At 31.9% G+C, this 23,613-nt stretch overlaps 2 protein-coding genes across 3 annotated transcripts; one reads left to right on the top strand and one right to left on the bottom strand.

Annotated features, from left to right (window-relative positions):
• Nucleotides 1–710: 710 nt before the first annotated feature.
• LOC117684121 (T-box transcription factor T) lies at nt 711–4,928 on the top strand. Of its 2 annotated transcripts, XM_066075540.1 has the most exons (9): nt 711–1,068; nt 1,420–1,687; nt 1,924–2,120; nt 2,244–2,285; nt 2,522–2,718; nt 3,447–3,566; nt 3,896–3,942; nt 4,233–4,313; nt 4,665–4,928. In XM_066075540.1, the coding sequence occupies exons 1-4, from the start codon at nt 1,046–1,048 to the stop codon at nt 2,248–2,250; spliced, it is 495 nt and encodes a 164-aa protein (XP_065931612.1). In that variant the 5' UTR covers nt 711–1,045; the 3' UTR covers nt 2,251–2,285; nt 2,522–2,718; nt 3,447–3,566; nt 3,896–3,942; nt 4,233–4,313; nt 4,665–4,928. The 2 variants fall into 2 exon arrangements, with proteins under 2 accessions (XP_065931612.1, XP_065931611.1); XM_066075539.1 differs by lacking the exon at nt 2,244–2,285.
• A 5,842-nt stretch (nt 4,929–10,770) lies between these two features.
• LOC105329364 (uncharacterized) lies at nt 10,771–17,402 on the bottom strand. The gene is made up of 7 exons (XM_034459603.2): nt 17,173–17,402; nt 16,135–16,254; nt 15,572–15,615; nt 15,276–15,374; nt 14,844–14,930; nt 12,185–12,271; nt 10,771–11,707 (listed from the first exon to the last, which is right to left on the bottom strand). The coding sequence occupies exons 2-7, from the start codon at nt 16,251–16,253 to the stop codon at nt 11,685–11,687; spliced, it is 459 nt and encodes a 152-aa protein (XP_034315494.2). The 5' UTR covers nt 16,254; nt 17,173–17,402; the 3' UTR covers nt 10,771–11,684.
• Nucleotides 17,403–23,613: the final 6,211 nt, after the last annotated feature.

The raw sequence follows: 23,613 nt of genomic DNA, 5'->3' as shown, positions 1-23,613 counted from the left end.
GTATCACGTGACAGTTAAAAATAGATCACTTTTTTACCTTAACAAAAAATCAAAAAGTGTAACACTACCCCGAAGTTCATTTGTATGTTTGCTACAATAATTCGATCGGCAATTAGTTCATGTTTATTAGTATTACTGCTAGAATCCTATTGTTAATCCCATAAAATAAATATTGTAAATATTTATCGGAAACCCTCTCAACTTCTATAATTTCATTGTAAATACTACGTATTTTTCATTTAAAACAACGAAGCAGAGGATTCTAGCAGCACTTTTCAGGTAGTTTAGGTCATATACCGTTGATATTTTCCAAAGTCATCTTTCATAATATCCGGGGTAGCGTTACACTTTTGCCTTTTTTGTACACACTGTCAGAGGAAAGGCTGGTCAAGCCATATAAATGTCGATCTGCTTACCTTATAACACTCGCTGATTAAACAAAATATCCATGCCTGTATTATCCTGTTCATATCCTGACACTCATCTAAATCTTAGGTATCTATTAAATAAGTCTCATTTCGGCATTGTTTACACTGCATTCCGATGATTTGTCTCCCGACATGATCTTCGCTATTAGACATGCTTGTGACGTCATCAATGATAATTATACGTAATAGAGAGAAATCGAAGATATATTCAGTTAGAAGAGTCTCTAGTGATATTTTATGCCTGTAGTTTTTATATTTTAAACCAGAGATAAAGTAAAAATCGACATGTTTCTGAGTGAAATATGACATCATGCTGCTTATTGTGACGTCATATCGATCAGAGGAATTTGATCGCTGAGAGTTGCCTTATCGTACCCGCGTCTTCCAACGTTTCTTCGACAGAAGAACTAGAGGAACAATCATCAGATACCGAGACCTACACGGTGTCTACCTCAGGTTCCTCAGGGTATCCAAACACCTCTGAGTCTGAGAGCAAGTCTGAGGACACTGAAAGAAGGAATGCAACAAATACGTTTTAGCCTTTGCAAAACGGTTCCGAATCGCTGGAATTGGAAAAGAGCAACCTTTGAAATAACTTCTACAGAAATGGAATTGAAATGATTATCAACAGAACAGGACGGTATGTATGTGTAAATAATATGACTTGAAATTAGGTATATATCTTTTATCATCGAAACATGCTCCCAAACACTGTTTATCCAACATCCTCTTGTCCTTGACTCTCTCTCATCAGTTTTCTCATACAAATTCTTTGACGTCATATTCATGAACATGTTTAGTAGATTATCGTTAAGAAATGTGTTGTTGAGTTGGTTAACAACATGCATGTTGGTAAACTTGGGACCATTAGCTGTGTGGACGTTGGAAAAGCAAAATGTATTGACTTTAATAGATATTTATAATCCCTCTTAACATATGATAACCTGGTTTGATTTCATTTTAAATACTTGTATTATCCATTTTATTTCAGGAGAATGTTTCCGTATGTAAAGCTCACCTTGAAAGGCCTGGATCCTGCGGGATTGTATGACATAATGTTTGATATAATCCCAGCTGACACCAATTATTTTAAATTTGTGGACAACAAATGGGTAGCTATTGGAGAAGCTGAACAAGATTTTAATAACAACTTTTTCAAGCCTCCAGATTCTCCACAAATTGGGTCGGAATGGATGGCAAAAATCATATCATTCCAGAATGTAAAACTTTCAAACCAACCTAGCTGTAAATGTGGAATTGTAAGTTGTTTTCTTAGTCACTTCTTAAAATAGTGGCTTAAGCCTTGCTTTATTGGCTTTAAATGTGTTAATTGATATTTCGATAAAATCGTACTGGAGATGTCTACGTAGCATTTGACATGTAGGATGTGTTAATTGATATTTCGATAAAATCGTACTGGGGTTATCTACGTAGCATGTGACATGAAGCATTTAAGTACAAATTAATTTTTGCGTATCTTTGTATCAATTTACAGTTCAGTCTCCGAACCCTTAAGAAGTATTTAGTGAGAATATCTCTCATCAAACACAAGACTGACATATTTTCGGTGCTTGAAATTCCGGTTCCTGTATCGACGTTTGTAGCAGTTACAGCATACAACAACAGGCAGGTCATAGAGCTGAAGATCAAGAGCAATCCATATCCGAAAGCCTTCCGGTACCCCAAAAGCAGGTAAATCGAATCTTACGTTTTGCTATTAGAGAAGCTGAACAAGAATTTAATAACAACTTTTTTAAGCATCCAAATTCTCCACAAATTTGGTCGGAATAGATGGCCAATATTATATCATTCCAGAATGTGAATCTTTCAAACCAACCTAGCTGTAAATGTAGAATCGTAAGTTGTTTTCTTAGTCACTTCTTAAAATTGTGGCTTATGCCTTGCTTTATTGGCTTTAATTGTGTTAATTGATATTTCGATAAAATAGTACTGGGGTTGTCTACGTACCAATTTACATGGAGGATGTGTTAATTGATATTTCGATAAAATCGTACTGGGGTTATCCACGTACAATTTGACATGTAGCATTTGAGTATAAGTTGATTGTTCCGAATCTTTGTATCAATTTACAGTTCAGTCTCCGAACCCTTTAGAAGTATTTAGTGAAAATATCTCTCATCAAACACAAGACTGACATATTTTCGGTGCTTGAAATTCCAATTCCTGTACCGACGTTTGAAGCAGTTACAGCATACAACAACAGGCAGGTCACGGAGCTGAAGATCAAGAGCAATCCATATTCCAAAGCCTTCCGGTACCCCAAAAGCAGGTAAATCGAATCTTACGTTTTGCAAAAGTATCAAGATATGATTCCAAACGGTGATATACCGCTGTATCTCTGTTTATTGTTTTTTCTGAAAATATTGATATTTGACATTTTTCTACATTTTGAGTAAAGATAACATTTTAGACACCCAACGGTCAAGAACAGATCACGTGTTTGTCATGTTGATTTAGACACCTCAGAGAAAAGGTCTATACAGTATGCAAATGAAATAATTGTTTGAATCAAAATAAACGCACGTATGACCATCCTCTGATTAGTAAAAATCAGAACCTTTCTTTCTAAGCAGGAAATATATTTAATATACTTTATGCAAGAACGCAGGTGTTACCTGGTTTCCTACTAATGGTAATGAGATATCTAATCAAATGCATGTAATACATGTACCTATGATAAAATATTATTAAATCCTCATCACGAAAATGGTACCCTACATTTGTGTATTACAGAATTACATTATTTGATAAAATCATTTTTAGTCATATTTGTTTATCTTTTATTCCTTAATATGGATGGTAAGGGATAGGTAGGATAGAAAATAGCTCATTAGTGGGATAGGATGCATGATAGAGGATAGAATATAATTGATTTGTCAAATTTCACGATAACAGTTCTGCTACTTGTTGAAATGCATAGTTTTGTCCATTTTATATCTATAATCGAAACTATCCTTTATTCTTTTAAATTTAATCTTTATTTGTGTTACTCCTTAGAATGAAAAAGCCTTCAGTTTCTCTCTCTGATAAGAAGACCAATAAACATCAAAACAAAAAAATCCCAACATCAAGAATGGATATGTTCACGGAAAGCTTTGATGAAATTCACCACATACAGTAAGTTTTATAGAATTAAAAGCATGTATATTCTCTTTTTTTGTACTAACTATCCAATAACTGTAATTTCCATCATTCCATATATTTCATACACCAAAAAAAATCCTCAATTAGTTATCAATATTTTATTTTAAAATCATCAAGACGAAGACGAAGATGAAGAATTAAAAAAAAACACCAAAAAAAAAAATTGTATTGACTTTAAACAAATTTATATCAAGAAATGATTTCGCAGGGCTACTTTTCCTTAATATAGCTTCTACATGTATAATAACAAAAGACTACAGTCTATACAGCTTACATTATAAGTAATTAATTCTACATTTCAGACAACCATCACAATCTACGGCCTTGCAGAACGACAGACGGAGACCAAGTAAGTACACGTACCTAAGACTTTTCAAGTAAAACATTTTAACATAGCCTTGTCAAACAGAGTTACATATTATGTAATCACTAAAGCTGTGTTGGAGATAAGAAGTAATTAATTTTGAATTCAATATTTGAGAGAGAAATGGCTTACATATGTTAATTGCTTTTATGTTCTAAAGTGACATGCTTAAAGACAAAGGGTCTTTCCCTAGTTTTCTTTTTTTTTAATAATAGCTGACATAGACTAAACAATTAAGATTTATTTTGCCTTTTTCGGTTCATCAATCTCCGAAGAATCAGAATTGAAGAACGATCAAGGTACTCAAACAGAACTGTCAATGGCGGATGGAAACTTATGGTGCATGTTACCAGTCTGTAAGTTTTATATGATACTTTCCATAAACTTAATTAGAGAAACGTATATTTCATACGACAATACTTTGTATTTTGTTAACTATTAATTGAAATTCTGGGAAGGTTATTGAACGACAAAATAATATTTCACAAGACAATACTTTGTATTCTGTTTACTGTTAGTTGAAAATCCCGGAAAGGAAAGGTCTATGCAATAACTGTTTAGGTAATATTTAGGTACCTTTTATTCACGTGTGAGATCATGTGTTTGACAAAGAGAAATGCTTCATCATCATAAATCGGTATTATATATAACACAACACTCAAATGAAAAAAATGTTTTGTTAAATGTTTGGGTTGCTTTTCATTTAGGTCCAATTGTAAGGAATCTTTTAAACATGGCGACCTCTCCATCATGTCCTCGCAATATGAATCCTGACATCAACTCACTGAGGCAATATTTTGAGGCATTGTAGCAGGTGGAATTATACTCTGTAGAGAAGAGAATTCCTTGCAACAAGAATATGTATATATTTTAAATCGAGAATTGCTAGAGGAAAATCTTGGTGAAAAATAGATTGCTTTTGTATTATTTTCATGTTATATTTTCATTGAAATAAATGTCTGTGGAGAAAATATTTGTTTGTTTTTAATGCACTTTTATTCCTTCCAAGTTCTCCAAAAAGGCATCTTTCCAACTCAAGGGTTTCTGATCCGCTCGACTCTACATAAACCCTTGACCGAATAGGCATAGTTTAACTGGGTTAGAAACATCGTACGCTGGTTGGTGTCATACAAGTTTGCATGATCCAATAAGAAGCGCTGTTTTAATAATGTTGTGAAGTGTGCATTGATCAATGTTGAACCATTGTCAAATAAATTTGAGACGGACTAGTAAGTATTTGACTTACTGCTGTCGGTTTTAAGTCCGAGTGAATCCATCTTTTGTACAAATTCGATTTTGTTAATGGGAGCAGCCACGTTGCTATATTGTTTCTGTTTATAACGCATTCTCTGATTGGTCAGAGCAAGAAATCACAAAAGTCCCAAAATGAGTACACTCACTAGATGGCGTAATCGTTAACCCGCATATGTATTGTCTTTTCAGTCAAGGGTTTATGTAGAGTGGAGCGGATCAGAAACCCTTGACTTTGGAAGATGCAAAAAAAACTATAGCTGAAGGTTTGTAACATTCAGAGGTACGAACTGGGAGCTACAGTTCCGTACATATTAAAAACTAGCAATTCAGGACGCAAAAATTGCGCTAGTTTTTGACTGATTAGTCTTATTTTCAAAACATATCTTTTACAAAATATCCTCAGACAATTTACTACAAATATCGTCACTTCACTTGCCAAAAATTACTGTAAACCAAATATTATTCGCGACAACTTTATTTCGCAATTTCCCTAAAATTAACTGGTTCGCAACGACTTATTTTCGCGACCAAGCCTTTTTTAAAATTACGATTATATGGTAAATACTCGTCCGCGGCGAGAAATTTTTGCGACGATGAGGCTCTCGCGAACCTCGCAAATATTTCTTGCACGCGTATAAAAGTTGGTTTACATTATTCTTTTGGGCACCATCTCCAGCCCGGTAAAGTGAACTGGTGTAGTTTGTTTTTATGCAAAATAAAGCGACTCACAAAATCTGTGCGTGAATTTAACTTTATTCCACGATGTCGGTTAGCGTATTTCTGAGAAAGTCAAAGGCCTGTATAGATTACAGTAGTAAATTGCCTGTAAAATGTAATAAAACTATTTTTTCCGCAAAATTTTTGATAAAATTAGAATAATCATTCCAAAATTAGCGTAATATTTAGTTCGCCGTAAATTGCAACTTTAAAACGCACATGGAACCTTAGGTTCCCGGTCTTCCAACTTATCTTTCAACCGGGAACTAAATACCCACAGCTAACAAAAGGCTAGTCTCAAAACACTGCCTATAATAACGCATTTAACTGCTTATGCGATTGCCCCAAACCAATATATACTCCACATCTTTTGTATTCTGATGCATATGTCAATTTGAGTAATGTTTAACATTGGTTTAAATGTTTCTTAAAATGTCGTTAAGATCAGGATGGGAGATTGTTACGTTCATTACATCGCAAAATATTTTGGTTAAAAAACCTTTTTGCTGCTTGGCCACAAGCAAGATTTTCAATGCACACATAGAGATTCTAATGAATGTTGACATGTGCCTTGGCACAGAAAATTGCGTGGTCTCTAGTATGGACGTGTACGTGGTCACCAAAATAGAACATGTCCAAAACTCTGAGGAGCCACGATTTGGTTTTGAAATTGACAAATAACTAATTCAAGCTTTGATAGAGTCAAAAGAGTTTGCAACATTAAAAAAAATACTAGTAGGTCATGTAACATATTCGAAAGTTGGCGGCGTGAAAGTAATGCGCAGTATCAATTAAGGGCCGGAACTCTTAAGGGGATGTGCAGCTATCTTGTACATTTAAGGATAAGAATGTAAACTTTTCTTGAACTGGCTTGTTTCTGCCCGAAACTGGCCAAAAATGTTGCCAAAAGATATAAAAACAATAAATATGAAGTCCTACATGTCATTTTGTTTTAAAAGCATGCAAACAAGAACAGGACAATGCCTTTTTAATCACTCAGAACAGCTGTCGAACTGCGCAGCTACAGACTTATTTAAGGGATTTCAAGATCTGAAAAAAATATGAAGTAGGGGGGGGGGGGTCATTTGTGTCCTTTCTAAATTTCTAAATTAAACAGCGCAAGGTGCAAGATTTCTCATTTCAATATTTCTTACTTTATTTAATTTTTAAAATTTTAAATGTACTTATAAAAATCCAAATGTCATTTTAAAAAAAAGCTGACACCATCATTGCACAAAGTAAGACTTTAAAAAGTACTAATTGTGCATAAGTTAGTTAAATTGTCACTTTTTTAAATGTAAACATACCCTGATCAAATATCATAATTTTAGTTAAAAAAAATGATACAAAAGCGAAATTGGTTTTGAAAACAAGCTTTGTTATTTTACTTAATCAATCATACCTAACATTGCCATATAATATACTGATATTTTCTTATTGCCCCAAAATACTTTGTGTCATTGAATCAAAAACCTACTTGTTGTCTTTAAATCCTTTTAAAAGCGTAAAAAAGATTAACACAGCCATAATTACCGCTTTCGTCATAGGAAAGACACATTTGATGGCCATGGTATTTTTGAAATAAAGTAATTGCTAACGCTAGAGTAATCCAGAAGTGTCTTTCGCAAACTAACATGTGCTAGACTGTCGATGAATATATTCAATTACATATCGCCTTACGGCTTTCAGAAGTTATCATTGCATTTGATATGTAGTATTGTTTTCATGTGTACCAAAGCATACAATTTGGGATCTCAATTTAAAGACTAAAATTAAATGAATCTGCACTTTTTTCACAATGAGGCAGAAACTTTATTAGCAAAGAATGGAATTGAAGAAGTTGACGTCCCAACAAATAAATTTATTTCAAATTTATTCTTGAACCACAAAGAGATGGCTCTCAAAGACCAATAATTAATTTAAAAAGATTTAATTTTAATGAGTTTGTAAAAAACTAACATAAAAGACAAGAGATTCTGCAATTAAAAAATATGATTATTTGATTTGTATTGATCCAAAAGATGCTTATTTTATAGTTAGTATTCATCCAGATTTTACAAAAATGTTGGCATTCTATTGGAATAATATTTTGTATAAATTAATGTATTACTATGTAGCCTCAGCACCGAGAGGTTTTAACTAAGTTATATAAACCAGTTTTTGCAGCTTTCAGAGCAATGGATACAGTTTTGTTACATTATCAACGTTTCTCTTATTATCAAAACGAATTTTGATGCAAAAGTGAATTAGTAATGAGTGATTTAGATTATCTTGGTTTTTCAAAGAATCATTAAAAGTCATTGAAGACACAAAGTCAAAGATTAAATTTGTGGGCTTATTATTTAATCGATAAAATTTAAAATTTTTCTATCCTGAAGAAATGATCTCTAAAATCATGACATTATATTAGAAACAATGCAAGAACATTAAGTTCCGATACGGAAGTTTGCGTCTTCGATTGGTCTAACTGTTTATACATTCAAAGCAAAAATAAAAGTTGAAAAAATCCTGCTTTGCTTTAATAACACATAATTCAGAGGAAATTGTTTAAGAAATTACATAGTTGATAAACGATGTTGAGAAATTTAATAGAAGACTAATTAAAAATCTACATATTGATTATTTGGTTGAAACAAACGCATCCATTTAGGACTGGGGGCAAGTTTTAGTGACAAATACACTGAAGGTCAATGGTCGTTGTTAGAAGCTAGAATGCATATATTTGAAACTTAAATATATTGAAATCCTTTTTGAAAGTTATACCAATTGTCACATTAGGATTAAATCCGATAACACGACGACTGTAGGAGCTAATGTCAATGCGACGGACAGTATGTCTTCTAGATCATTGGATTTAATTCAAATCGGAAATTGATGTATAGAAAAACAAATTATTATATTAGCAAAAAATATATAGGGATTTAAATATGTTTGTGCATAATTGTTTTGTAGAAATTTCTAAGATTCAAAAGAATGAATGTTAAAATCTGATATTTCTTTCTATTAGGTTTATTGGGAGAATTATGAATAAAAGCATATTTATTGGATAGTAGAGGAAGCTATTATCATTTCTCTTCTTTGAATAATACATACTGTAGAAGCAGAAATATTCGTTGAGGATTTAATTTCGTTATTTTTGTTGGCAGTATAAATCAACAAAATTAAATTCATGACGAATTTTTAACCCAAGTATTAATGATTACAAAGAAATCACAATATGACGAAATTAAATGCCAAACAGAATTTTATTTGGTTTAAAAACAACGACATTTTGACCCAACGAAAATATGTGCTTCTACAGTAGTTGGTTTCCATTATTGAAATCAACTTTAATATCTATTCCTACCAGGTTGTCAAGACACAAAACTCTACTGATTATGCCACACATGGGAGAGTTTCATCCCTTGGTAAGGAAATTATCCTTGATAACTTATGTTTTATCTGGAAACAGATTGAGAGTCAATGAAGATCATACTTCGAATGCTACGTTACAAACGAAACCCGCAAACCAGCCACCAATAAAAAGTATCAACATGCGTGGCATGGGTTGAATAGTGCATTTAATGGAAAATTAATCTCCGTCAACTTTCTGAAGTGAATGTTCTAATATTTAGTTATAAATTTTAACATAAATTAATAATTTTTTAACTCATTTTTTTCAATGTAAAAATGATTAACAACCAGACATTGATTTCAACAATGATTAAAAGATATTCTTAATATAGGCCTCCTGAGACTTCCTGTAAATGTAAGCGGACATTGGATGTTTCAAAGCTATTGCGATTTTATGTGGTCTTTGTCCACTTCAAACATTGAATCTCAAAATGATGTCTCTTAAATTAGTAGCACTCTGGGCAATAACTACTACCGCAAAAGCAAAAAGCCTATCAGCTTTGGATTTAGATTTTATATGTGTATTTTCAATGATAAAACCGGATTACAAATTCAAACTCCTGTAAAAACGTCAAGGCCAAGAACACCTTTGCCTTCAATTACTTTTCACAAATATGATAAACTAATGTTATGCGTCTGAGGCCTAAGAGGATATCAAATACCCACCTACAGACGCCTTTTGTTTTGTTTCCCAAACCCTGTAGAGGGGTTGTCACAAATTCTTTTAAGATGATTACCGCGCTCGGACAGGCCTTTTTAAAGAGGTAAGGTTCTGTGTTGTCAAATGATCACCCGTTTTAATGTTATGCTACTAAAGATAACCATGCTATACGATACCTATTGAGCCTTATGCTTAAAACATATAATGTATCTTATCCTTTACACTCTTAAAATAATGCTCGGATGAGGGACCATTATATATGTATGCTTTTTGTAATCTTTTTACTTAAATGATACACAAATTGCACTTTGGCGTAATTCATTGATTAAGTTATAACAAAAGTATTAAACTGTCCAGGGTTATGTTACACGATATATAAGAACTGGTTTAGCCAATCAAATGATGTGTTACAATCAGAATTAAAATATTTCACTTAACATTTCCAGCCCAAATTGAATTTTTGGTTGTATTTTGGATATCAAAATATTATTTAAAAATAAATGTTTTGAATGTCCGATCTGAAATTGCTTGAAAACTTTTAAAAATACAATGCCTTTAGATTTTATTTCATGTTCGAAAAAAAAATCCATGTGATTCATATGTTGACAGTTTGCATATACAGTTGTTTGTTATTTTTATTTTGTTAAAAGCATTCATCTTTTATCCCTTTCTGAGAAACAAACAATGCAAATAGCTGATAAAACAAAAGTATTCTAAGTATTGCTTCAGGTCAATAAAAAAGCAAAGTATGATTTTTTGAGACTATATTTATTTTTTGTGTACAATAAGATTGGCTGTCAAGACATATTCAATTTACATGATTGTACATTGCTATTATAATCATTTTTTTGTCCATTTCAATAGCTAACCATTTTGATTTATAAGTATAATTTATGAACTCTTATACACCTATAGATTCATGGACAAAACAAAAGATCATTTAACTTAATACAATATTTCTTCTATTTCAAAACCTACTTTTAATTTTTTTACTTTTGTAAAGTGAATTGAAAAATTAAGAAGAAGGTGATAAAAAATAAAAAATATAATTCATGCACAACAACACAAATAACACCATGTAAACACATCTAAACACAAATGAAACAGACATGACCTTTTTTGAAACCCGAAAACATATTATGGACATTTTTAATGTATCTAGAAGTTGTTAAATCATATTATTATACTTTCATGTTAAATACTGAAATCTGATTGGTTAAGACGCAGTTGATAATCCGTTCTATAACCTAAGCGTAAGCAACACACTTAGCAACGGGTAACACAACGAATTGTTACATGCGCGTAAACTATGCGCGAACCGTTCGCCAAAGAATTCACGTCATTCATATATAAGAGTAGTAAAGTTTTCTTTAAAATTGAAACATTCAGTATAATAAAATAAATAGTGCCTGTTTAGGAGGGTAAGAGTTGAAATTGACACCCCTCGAAAACCATTGTCAACATCCGCTTCGCGGCGGTTGACAATAGTTTTCCCGGGGTGTCAATTTCAACTCTTACCCTCCTAAACAGGCACTATTGATATATTAACATCTTTCAAAATATCAAATAGCTTATGATCATCAATTCATTGATACATAAAGTAAAGATAATATCAACCCAAAGAAACTTTTTATCTGCTGCGTTATCTCTGTAACTTGCTCAAAATGATAGAAACAATTGCAGGAGAAGAAAGGACCGCTTTTCATTCATTGTCTTTGAACCATTCTGTGGGGGAAAAACAATAAGTACTTACCAGTACGCAATTGAAATGTTATCTACTCAAATGGATTAGTGCATTGTGATCAGAACTTGATAAACGATAAAACTCATCTCTTTTTTTATTCGTTTTTTATATTTGTTTTGGTTTTTCTATTTTTATACATTCGCTTTTCCCAATTATTATTTTATTTATGAGTATTAACGTTTTTAAAGTTTGTTTTTCGAGATATACAAAGTATCGATATATATAGTCTTATATACATGCAAAGCATATACACTTTTAATTTTTTTATCCAAGAAAATAACATTCTTTTAAACCGTTGCAATGCTATATGTATTTAAATTTACCAATGCATTAGTTTAATTGATTTGATTTGAATTGATCATATTTGAATATGTAAATATATTACACTTATAAATTACATATAGGCAGCGGGCTTTGTTTATATAAGCAAAATATACCTTTATAAGAAACATTCTTACTTTGAATCCTTGTTTTGAGTTCTTCAAGATGCTCGGTCATCTGTTTCATGTCTTGTTCTGTGGTAGGCTCCCATTGAGTTTGAAATGCTTTAAGTAAGGAAATATAAAATATTCTAGTATATGTGCCAGCTGTTAAAACAATCATATTATTTATACATTATTATTTATACGAATTCTATGTCAAAAATAATATCTCTGTTAACACAACTACATCTGGGCGAATTCAAGACGGGCAGAAGTCGTATGCAAGTGAAGAAGGGCAAAAATGACATGGGGCGAAAATAACCCTGTATACAAAACATAGTTTGTATGTATTTTAGGTCGATAAGATGATAAAACATAGTATTTAAATATCTATTTACACTTCTTTATATATTTATGCAATATAATGACATAGTTATGATAAGTTTATTTCGGTCTATACGATCTATTGTACTGATAAAAAGACAAAACAATAATAGTTTTATTATATGATCCAGTGACAAAATAATAGCGAGCGCAGCTCGCCGGCGCGCAGCTCGCCGGCGCGAAGCGAGCTCTACCGGCAAGGCGTGTGTGAATAGAAAATTCGGACTAGTTGCACATTCATTCAACGGATTTTTTTGGCGTCAGTAAATCGGACCAGTAATGCACCGTTTTAATCGTCCCAGTAGTTCCCTGTAATCATGGCAATTTTTATCACTTCACACTCTCACGAGAATCAGCAAGACAAATTTAGACAGTAAAAACAATAACGATGTAAGCGACATACAGTCAATGTTACCTCTAAAGTTCACCTCAGTACACTTTCAATCAAAAATAATCGTGTGACGTCACAAACGTTTACATATTGATCCGATATATTTTTTCGGAGTCAGTAAATTTTGACCCACAATTCATAGTACCAATGGTTTCTAACCTCACGTTCCAACATCACGTTCTCCCGAGAATCAAAGTAAAACCTTTGAAAAGCTTATAAGATGTGTAATTTTAAGAACATCATGCTTTTTAAGTAAATAAAACAGTATACTTCGCATACTTTTATTTCTCAGGGGAGTTTTAAAGAGTAAGACGACACTTAACCAACGTCAGCTTTGACGTCACAATAAGCACTGATAAGGGGAAATTACTCTAATTGAAGTTATTGTAAATCTGCTGAAATGACAAAAATCCTCTTAAAATCTTGCAAAGGCTAAGATAAAGAACAGCTGACGAATAAGGAGATTTCTTCAGATACAGGAAACAGTTGTAAATTGCACTAATTTGGATGAATGCTCACAAATATTTTATTCACTATAATTACGGTAATTTCCTGAAACGTAACGTTATACGTAGCAGCGCCTTTTTTTAAAGGGGGTGGGTGGGTGGATGGTAGCCTCATCCAAAAAATCTTTGCAAGCAAAAAGAAAAAAATAAATCATGAAAATTCTAATCCTTCAGCTCTTTAGCAGTTCAATGGTTTCTTTATTTTCACTTCCATTTATTACATGCGGGGGGGGGGGGGGGGGCAACACCATGTTCTTTTAACATGATAAGCAAATATTTTTAAGCGTAAATTGAAAATAAAATTAAACATTAATTATTTTTTTTTAAGTGGAGGGGCAAATCCATGGTAAGTCGATTTTCTATGTATAAATTGACAAAAATGAAAAAAAATTCAGCATGGGGGGAGCTCTATGATGAGTCAAGTTTTATATGTAAGTTTAAGAAAAAATGTCTACTGCAAAAAAAAGGGGGAAATCAATCAATCAATCATAATCACAATCACTTTAAAAGAGGAGATGCAGTGCAATGAATATTTATATATTAAAATCTTTATTATTTAACAACATTGTATCTGAGATTAAACTTATGAATAATGAACTATGAATAATGAAAATTTACTGAAAAATAGGTATGTTTTATTTTTTGGCATTCAAATTTCACGTTGTTAATTTTATTTTATTAATTTATTATAATTCATTGTTTGATCACATGCTGTGCTCGCCCCAACGGTCGCACCGTAAAACATATTATAAACATAATAAATTCGCTGTTATTTCATCACCTTTATTTATTTTCTTAACATCAAGCTAAATTTATTGCCGAAACCATTGAGAAAAACACACAATTTCATTGGACTAATGATTACCAATTATAGCAAAGTAGAAAATATCAATTATTATATCCACTTTAACCGTTACATTAGGTTTATAATAACATGTTATTTTCTTAGAATGTTTGGTTTTAGCCAATCAGTAAGCTGCTAAAAAAGTAATATTTATTATTTTGTGTCTATTTAGAAATATTAACATATTCCACTTCTTCAGTTCGCCCGTGATAAAAGCAAAAGTGTATTTTAAGTCAGTTAATTATGCATGTACTGTAGGCATATACATATCATTATAAATGATAAATCGATGATAAATAATTACTTTATGCATTTTATGATTAGTATGCATTATCTAAATAATCACGTGGTTATCGTCGGTTTTGACCGCCACTGCTTTGAGATTTTAATGATGCCACTCATTTTTCTGTCTTATTTCTAACAAGAAATATAAAAACTTAAAAATTTTAATTTTTTTTATATATTATAAAACTTCTTAAATAATTTGTATTTTCTGTAAGACTAAATAGTAAATATCAACAACAAGTAATGAAATATCTGTTTTATGAGTTTATCACTAGAATCAAAAACCTTGTAGCAATAAGTTGATGTCCAAATTGTTACAGCAAGGAAAATCCGGAAAAGACGCCGTGTCCGAGGAACTCCAATCAAAAGGACCTAATAGAATTGTAATAAAACACGTAACAATGAAAATCGTGATAATAGGGGTTGTTCTGTAATTTAATAAATTTTTATTTAATGAATATTAAACAATTTTACAACCATGATAATGAAAAATCATGTTAATAGTGTTTGTGCTGTAATTGAAATTGATGTTTAACAGTTTAACACCTTTAGTTACTTAAAATTTAATTTTAACTTAATAATAAGAAATAAAAAATAAATTTAGTATAGATACACAATATTACTCGCCTCTGCACTCCCACCCACTCCCACCCCACCCCCCCCACCCAAAAAAAACCCAAAAAACAAAAACCTTGATTGATAGTGTTTTGAACTTACACAATGGAAACATGGACCAAAGGGTTCCATCTGCCATTGATATTTCTGATTGAGTTCCCTGGTCATTCTTTACAAGTGATCCTTCCGACGAGAATTGTCCTGGTTAAGAGCACCAACAATTGACAAACTTGAATTTCATTTCCCAAAATATATTCAATTTGAAAAAGGATTTTGTTTTCTTTTGACAACCCTCTCATTTTAGTTGATAGTTCTTTTAGCAACAAAACTTTATCGATAAAATGCTCAAGATCATAAGTTTAAGCATTTTCAGCATCAGTAGATATTTGTGCACGTACTTTGTCTCCTTCTGTTGGAGGCGTCGATGGATAATAACGGAAGTCTAAATGTAAACATAGTAACGTTTGTTAAAGCATACTTTTCAAAATCCACAATTCATTCTACTCATCAAACAAGTCAAGATAAACTATATTCAAAAACTATAAATGTTGAAAAGTACTAAATTTATACTTAGACCACAGGAATCTGAAGTTTAAGCAAATACATCGTACTAAGAAATTATTTTCTTTTTTACTAAATAGAAAGTAACTTCATATTCAGCGCTTAATTGGTAATTCTGTTATAAATACAATTTAAGGATCATTAAAAATTCAAAAAATATGCTGTATTCAAGAAGAACTTTGCCTCCAATTTATGTTTGCTCCTTCCACGTCGTCAGCAGGCAAATCTAACACTGGGCGAATTCAAATGTCTCAAATTATTTCTTTCTTAACACACTGAGTCTGGGCGAACTCAGGACGTTGCGAAACCGTTAACAATTGGGTATTTAAAAACACGGGGGCAAAAGAATCCTGTGTACAGTAATTCATATTAATTTATCAACTCATTTCCATCAACTTACTGTGAACGGTCGCTTCCATCAAAACGCCGAGCTATAGCGTGGGCTCTTGATTTTGTGCGTCTGTTTGGATGACTTTTGTAACATTTTCTATTTGCAGAGCTGTTTGAAAGCCTCTTCATTCTAAAGAGGCTTACTGAAAAATTACATAAACATTTAAAAAGACAAATTTTTTTATATATTTAATTTCTAATGAGGTTTTTATAGTATATCTGCAAAATCTTATAATTTCGAATATGTGTCAATTAGTTTAATGTTAATTTTTCTAGATTACTAATAAAAACAAAATGACATTTTTACAGAAATAACGTTATTCACACTATGCGTTAATACCATTAAATAAACCATGGAAACCAAACGCCTAGATTAATTGCGTTACATTAACTACCTGCAAACTGAGAAAAATTGATTTGCCTTGACGAATCTAGAATTGCATACTCTACTAATGCGTTACTAATAACTATTGTATGACGTTATCTCTTAAAACAGACCGGAATAGCTAAATCAATAAAATCAAGTATTACAAGAGAGATAGACTTGTCTAGTATTTTTTAAAAGAAATTCTTAGTTTACCTATTATGGTGGGTAAATAACAGTATTCTGTCATATTTCTTTTTCGCACAAATAAACTTTTATTATCCGCTTTTTTTGCTGTTTTTCTATTACTTTTTTTCGTATCTTAAATAATTGCAAAATGCATACTATAAACTGCAAACGAATATGCTTGCACACTGAATGACAGAATGCTATAGGACAAATCCAAAGCTTTTAGAATTGCCGCTATCAAGGCATGCACAGAAAAACAAATATTCCGAAATATCTATAAAGTCGATTAGTGTAGGCGAATCTAGGATTGCATACTTTTTTAAATTTTGTTTTGTAACGTATTTTAAAGCGCATACTAATCTGCAGACGAATTCAAGCATGCACTGAAAAAAATATACCAAAATAATTAAAAAGTATTCTGCGTCGTATCTGTAACTATAATTGCTTTCATTTTGATTGATTTTCAAATTAAATTTCAAAAACGGTAAATTTTACCTGCTGTCGCGGTAACGAAGGGTTTCCAAACACGGATAATTGTTGAAATGAAGATTTGTGACCACCAGTTTCCTTTCTAGGCTAAAACACAGCCACAATAAATTTTGATGCAGCTGTTCGATTTTGCAGAACAGAAAATTCCTCCTCTCCTTGTCTTTAGATGAACTCGCACAAGATACTTATGCCTTGGTCGAAGCGTGAGCTGTAAATGAAAGCAAACACTAGGTGTCTAGCTGTCACTTTGCTTTTATATATTACGTAGGCTTAAAAGGTGTTCACTAAACGCCTTTCAAATATATTGATATCAAGACATTTACACATTCCTAGCCAATAAGAAAAAATACTTGATGTTACACAGAACAGCTCACAATTCCACATTTACAGTCATGATGTTTCACACTATTAAACGATGGAAATAAATTTCTATTTCTAACGTAGTCAAAGAGAACCTGGTAACGCTTGAATAGATTAGTTGTGATCAAATTCTAATTCTGCTTCTAAAATACGTTTCCATTTGTTGTCTCCGCATTAATTACAATTTTTTAAGCTGGGATTATTTTATTAAACATAATGTCATACAATCGCAAGGAATCCAGACCTCTCAATGTGAACTCGACATACGGTAATATTCTCCTGAAAAAAAAAAGGTTTCAGCTGAAACAAAATTGGTTTTCTCATTTCGTCATCGATACGTTCATGTAGAAACAGTGTATTAACTTATTCATATAAAAAAAATAACTGAAGTTAGTTAAGCCATTTTGTTTTGCTTTGACAACAAAAGAATTTTAAATGCAATATCATTTATTTATTAAGCTTTTCATTAATAATTTTGTTTATTTATTAATTGTGAATTATTCGTCCTCAACCAGTTTAAGTTAGTTTAAAATCAGATGTTGATTTTCCATAAAACATGTTTTAAAACAATCTTAAATTAAAACTGAGAGGGGCATGGTCATGATTGTGGACGAATTCTATTTTCATGTTTTTATTATTTACAATGCTTTAGAAATGCATTTCAAATGATCAAATAAAATTTGAGAGTCATTCGTAAAGTTATAAGCAAGATACAGGGCTCACAATTCTTTGTCATGTAAAAAAGGCTCGTGCCCTGTTTTTAGTTACATAGGTTCAATATCCCAGTACAAAAACTTTTCCCAGCCTATGAGTCTATCTTTTTATTTATTTCAAGCATTGATACACAGTTTCTAACGTTTAACATATTCGTTTTAGGTTTAAAACTGAAATTTTTACTTCAACGTTCAAAAGGTAAACAAACGCTTTGTTTACATATCAAGAATTTCAAGCCCTGTTACTCGCTTGAAACTCAACAAATGACACTCAAACTTTGGTTGCCTATTAAAAATGTCTTTCTGAAACATTGTAAATATTAAAAACGGAAAAATAATTTTTAAAACAAAAAATCGTGACCATGCCCCATTTAACACAACGTCCCGTTATGTTAATCATCTTTTAAGTTATCAATATAAAAAAATCGGTCTAAAAGTAAATACTTTCGAAATGCAACAACACAGACCCGGGGTGTGAAGAAAGGACATCAATCAGCCAAACTCGTCCATGAAATTTACCAGGACCCGACACTCTAAACCAAACTTCACGACATTTTTTTCTTTGTTTTCCTTTGATACATAATTATATATAGTAATATAGTAAAGAGTGTTTCGGCGGTTTTTTTTAGGGACGGGTATTTGCCCGAAGGCCCGCCTCTTCAGGGGTCCACCTTAGCAATGTACTCTTGTGGTAAACGTGACCTAATGATCATATCGCCTATGCTTTTGTCCTTGCTATAGGCTATAATTGGTTCCGATGTAAAGATTTCTTTGCATCTCGTGTCTGTTTTCATTTCGTTCCAATATTTTAAGATGCGCTTTTTTAATCCTTTGATTCTCGGATTATATTTGGTGACCATAACTAATTTATTTTGGAGTTTCGATTTGTTGTTACTTTTATTCAGGATCTCATTTCTGTCTGCTCCAGTAATGCTTGTCATAACAGGGTCTATTTCTGTATCAGAGTAGCCTCTCTTTGCCAGGTGTTTCTTAAAGTCTTGTATAATTTCATTGAGAGCTGAAGTGTCATTGGTATTTCTCACATGTCTTATACATTCACCCTTAATAAAACCCTTGAATACCGCTTGGTTGTGAGAGCTTTCTCTGTGTAGATACTGAAAATTGTTTGTTGGTTTTATGTATGATTTGATATCTAGTTTGTTGAGTTCTTGGAATTGTTTTCCTTTATACACTGTTGTGTCTAAAAAGTTCACTGAATCAACAGAGATTTCAAAAGTGAATTTTAAATGCGGGTGGCATCGATTGCCAAGTTCAAAGAACTCAAGAATCTCAGTCTTAGACCCATTAAAAATGATGAAATCATCATCTCTAAATCTGCCGTGAAACAAGACTTTATAAGCATATTGAAACTGGGCCATGATTGATTGAGTTATCTGGAACATTCTAATATCAGATACCTCCGGTGAAACTGTTGAGCCCATTGCACATCCGATGATTTGCTTGTAATATTTTCCATTAAACTCAAATTAATTATTTTCGAGTATGCATTTTACAAGAAAAGCCCCGCTTGATCGATGCATTTGACGTATCATCTCTGTTCCTATAGAACTTAAAATGAACTAATCAGTTCAGTTCCAAATATGAGGAAGAAGATAAGGTATACAGGGTTATTTTCGCCCAATGTAATTTTCGCCCTTCTACACTTGCAAACAGTTTTGCCCCGTCTTGAATTCCCCCAGACACAGTTGTGTTTAAAGAAAATCAATTGAAGACATTGGAATTCGCCCAGTCTTAAATTCGTCCGTTAATAATGAGGGCGAAAGGGGCGAAAATATAACGGGGACGAATATTTTTCTGTAAACAGTACCCTTTAAAGACAATATCTCACTCCCATATTCAAGGAGCAAAAGCCTCACCCAATGCATCTAAAATAGATCTTAATCCGTCCCGTATCTCACCTTTAAACTAGGCAGAAAAGACATGGGGACTTTGATATCCAATGTTTGTACTTCTGATTCTTCCGGCGAAGAACCGTTGGATAAGGAGGACAGTTTTGCTTTTGTGTGTGTGGTTTTTTTTTAAAGACAGGCCGGTGTAGACCGCACACTCAGAAAAGAACAGGCTGGTTTTTGGAGAGGTAGAGGGACTGTCTCTAAATTATATATATGTATATATATATGTATATATATGTATATATATATATATATATATATATATATATATATATATATATATATATATATATATATATATATATATATATATATATATATATATATATATATATATATATATATATATTTATATATATATGTGTATGTATGTATATATATATATATATATATATATATATATATATATATATATATATATATATATATATATATATATATTTATCACATGTTTATCCCAATATACGGTGGATATCACTCATGGAATAAATATTTGATATTCCACTGTGTGTTCTTACGCCACGTGACGTCATAGTTAATTATTACGTAGGTTTAGACGGTTGATTGACTTAGAATGAAAAAGTAGATAATTAATTCAGTTGAGGGGTGTTGAGATATAAATTTGAAACATTTAATGTTGTTTCAGTTATTTGTCATGAATTCATAAAAAAAAATGCTCGAAAATGAATGTCTGTTTCTTAAACTTCAAGAAACTTTTTTTCCATGCGTAACGTTGTTGACGTGTTGTAAATAATGTGTTGTGCGGCTCACAATCACAATTTTTACAGAAAAAGTTGGGATTAACAAAATACTTGGTAAAACATGTGATAAAAAGAATCTCTCATGATTTGGGATGGTATGTGATTTTTTACACAACTCGTTGGATAAAAATCATATACCATCGCAAATCATGAGAGATCATATATATATATATATATATATATATATATATATATATATATATATATATATATATATATATATATATATATATATCTTTTTAAGAACCATAATGCTCAGTATGTGATATGGCTATAAAATTATCCTGTTACAAAAAAGGCTCAATGTTTTACGTTAGATTATCTGTAGAATATATTGAGAATTCTTTCATGATAAAGTGTTAAAATTGATTTAACAGTTCAAGCATACCAAATGATACCCTGTTTTAACAGTGATGTAAGAGTTCAAGCATACAAAGTGTTGTAACTATTTTAACAGTAATGATACAGTTCAAGCATATACAATTTTGCAACTCTTTTTCAAGCATACAAAGTGTTTTGACAGTGATATAAAGGTGTAACAACTGTGTTTAACAGTGATGTAAAAGCTCAAGCATACAAAGTGTTACAAAGTACAAATGGCATTGATAACACGTCAGAGATAGGTGTACAATGTCCAAAACATTGGTACCATGACTCTCCTACCGTTTATTCTAATAGCTTAAAAGCCACAGCTCATTGAAATAGTGGTATCTCTTCATTGCAGAGAAAAAAGGAAGGAAGAGCAGGAGTGTATCTGTTCATCTTTAATTTACACAGTGTCCAGTGTCAATGCAAATGACTTATCACAATGCTTCAATGGAGAACTTAAATTATCCCCCTAAATACTAATTTACATCACATCAGTAAGATTCATCAATAACAAAAGTGGTAATTAACTTTTCCTATCTTTTAAATGGTTTTTCATATCTCTTTATATGTCTTTAAAAGAACTATAATCTATCTCATATTTTTTTTTTAATTTGCATGTACGTTATTGGATGAAATTGTTGACATGTTCTACTTATTGGTAGATCATTTAGAAGACAGTTTAGTTAGCAAGCCTCATTTAAATTAAATGATTAAATGTTTAGTTATTGGAACCCATGTTCATTTCTAGAAATGGAAACTAAAAGGCACAATGATATAGATTCACCATCATTTAAGACTTTGATCTATTTATAGAACACTATCTGATACACTTCCTACCTAACAACCTATAAACAGTTAAAGGCATAGACGAAGAAATTACAGGTAATCCATTTCTGGACACATCGTGTGTTTTGAACAAACCTGATCTACCTGGGGAGGGATATACATTGATACTGCCGCTTGCCTTATGAAAAAATATTTTTACAGCATAAGGATAGCTGTTCAAGAACATTAAACTTTTCTGTTAAAATATTAATGAGATATGCAGAGTCGTTTGAGTTTTTTATGACATATGCTGAGTTGTGTGAGTTTGCTATAACACATACAGAGTCGTATAAGTTTGTTATAACACATGCAGAGCCGTGTGAGTTTGCTATCACACATACAGAGTCGTATAAGTTTGTTATAACACATGCAAAGCCGTGTGAGTTTGCAATGTCACATGCAGAGTCACATAAGTTTTCTTTAACACATGCAGAGTAGTGTGTATTTTTTTTTTATTTCCACATGCTTAGTCATGTGTATTTTTAATTTTCAGGTTCAGAAAAGTGTGATATAATTACAAAATAAACTTAATATTTGGAGCAAATGTTTGCCTTTAAAGCAGAAATCAGTAGAAAAAGCAATTCTAAGTCAGGGTTAATGTATATGTAGTCAGTTTTATTTTAAGACTTTGCATTAGACCTATCATGCAACTTGTTTCAAGTGTTTCCATGATCAAGGTTTCACATGGGATCACATGAACTTTGCACATGGCATTAAGTAGGTCTTTGGATTTAGATTTGACTAGCTTTAGTCAAGTGTATTTTCCATTTATAAAGATATTTAATTATCTTGAAGACATAACCATGCCGCAAAGCAAGCAACCAGAAGAGAGACAGGCTGAAACTCAACAACAATGGTGCTAAAAAGTCAAACTCAATGGTTAACAATATAAGTTATGTACGGTTGCCTAAAATAATTGTTAAGATCTAACAAAAACACAGAAAATGTATCTGTTCTACCCAATAACCATAAAGTGGCGATCGGACCTTCGAAAAACATTCCAGATGAGACATCTTCTATGATGTAACGCAGGAGAATCCAATTGCTTTTCTATGATTCAAAACTTTTAGATAACACTGCAGCTGAGCCAGTAGGCACAAACTATACTTAGGTAAATTCATTTCAATGACAGAGGGAATTCAAGTTGTCACAGTGCCACAAAAGATAAAAGCCAAAATCGTGTTCAATGAATGTTTAGCTCTCCTGACCAATGCAAAGACTCAAATGAGCTTTTTTTTAAAATAAAAGTTTGTCGGTTGTCTGCTGTCATTGTTGTCGTCGTTGTTATCGTTGTCGTCGTAAACTTTCACATTTTTATCTTCTGTTCATCTCAAAATCTAGATGTATAAAGATGCTTCAGGGGCGTTAGGATATGCTAAAATTCCAATTGATTTGTATAACACAGGAAAGTGTGAAAAATTACGCAAATTGCTATCAAAGAGCTTTAAAGTTCATTCATGTGTAATAAATGGGCTGTTGTACAAATTATTTATAAACAAACTTTCA

The sequence above is a fragment of the Magallana gigas genome, chromosome 2 (assembly GCF_963853765.1).
Source record: "Magallana gigas chromosome 2, xbMagGiga1.1, whole genome shotgun sequence".
NCBI lineage: Eukaryota > Metazoa > Mollusca > Bivalvia > Ostreida > Ostreidae > Magallana > Magallana gigas.
This window is presented reverse-complemented; position numbering and strand designations above follow the sequence as displayed.

Bases quoted from the DNA above. Each gene is read 5' to 3' on its own strand.
- LOC105329364 (XM_034459603.2), bottom strand. From the start codon at position 16,253: ATGAAGAGGCTTTCAAACAGCTCTGCAAATAGAAAATGTTACAAAAGT. The intron at 15,375-15,571 runs GTACGTGCACAA...GCTCTTAACCAG, and splicing joins CTCCAACAGAAGGAGACAAA to GACAATTCTCGTCGGAAGGA. The intron at 11,708-12,184 runs GTAAGAATGTTT...TTTCCCCCACAG, and splicing joins ACTCAAAACAAGGATTCAAA to AATGGTTCAAAGACAATGAA.
- LOC117684121 (XM_066075539.1), top strand. From the start codon at position 1,046: ATGATTATCAACAGAACAGGACG. The intron at 1,069-1,419 runs GTATGTATGTGT...ATTTTATTTCAG, and splicing joins ATTATCAACAGAACAGGACG to GAGAATGTTTCCGTATGTAA. The intron at 2,121-2,521 runs GTAAATCGAATC...ATCAATTTACAG, and splicing joins TTCCGGTACCCCAAAAGCAG to TTCAGTCTCCGAACCCTTTA.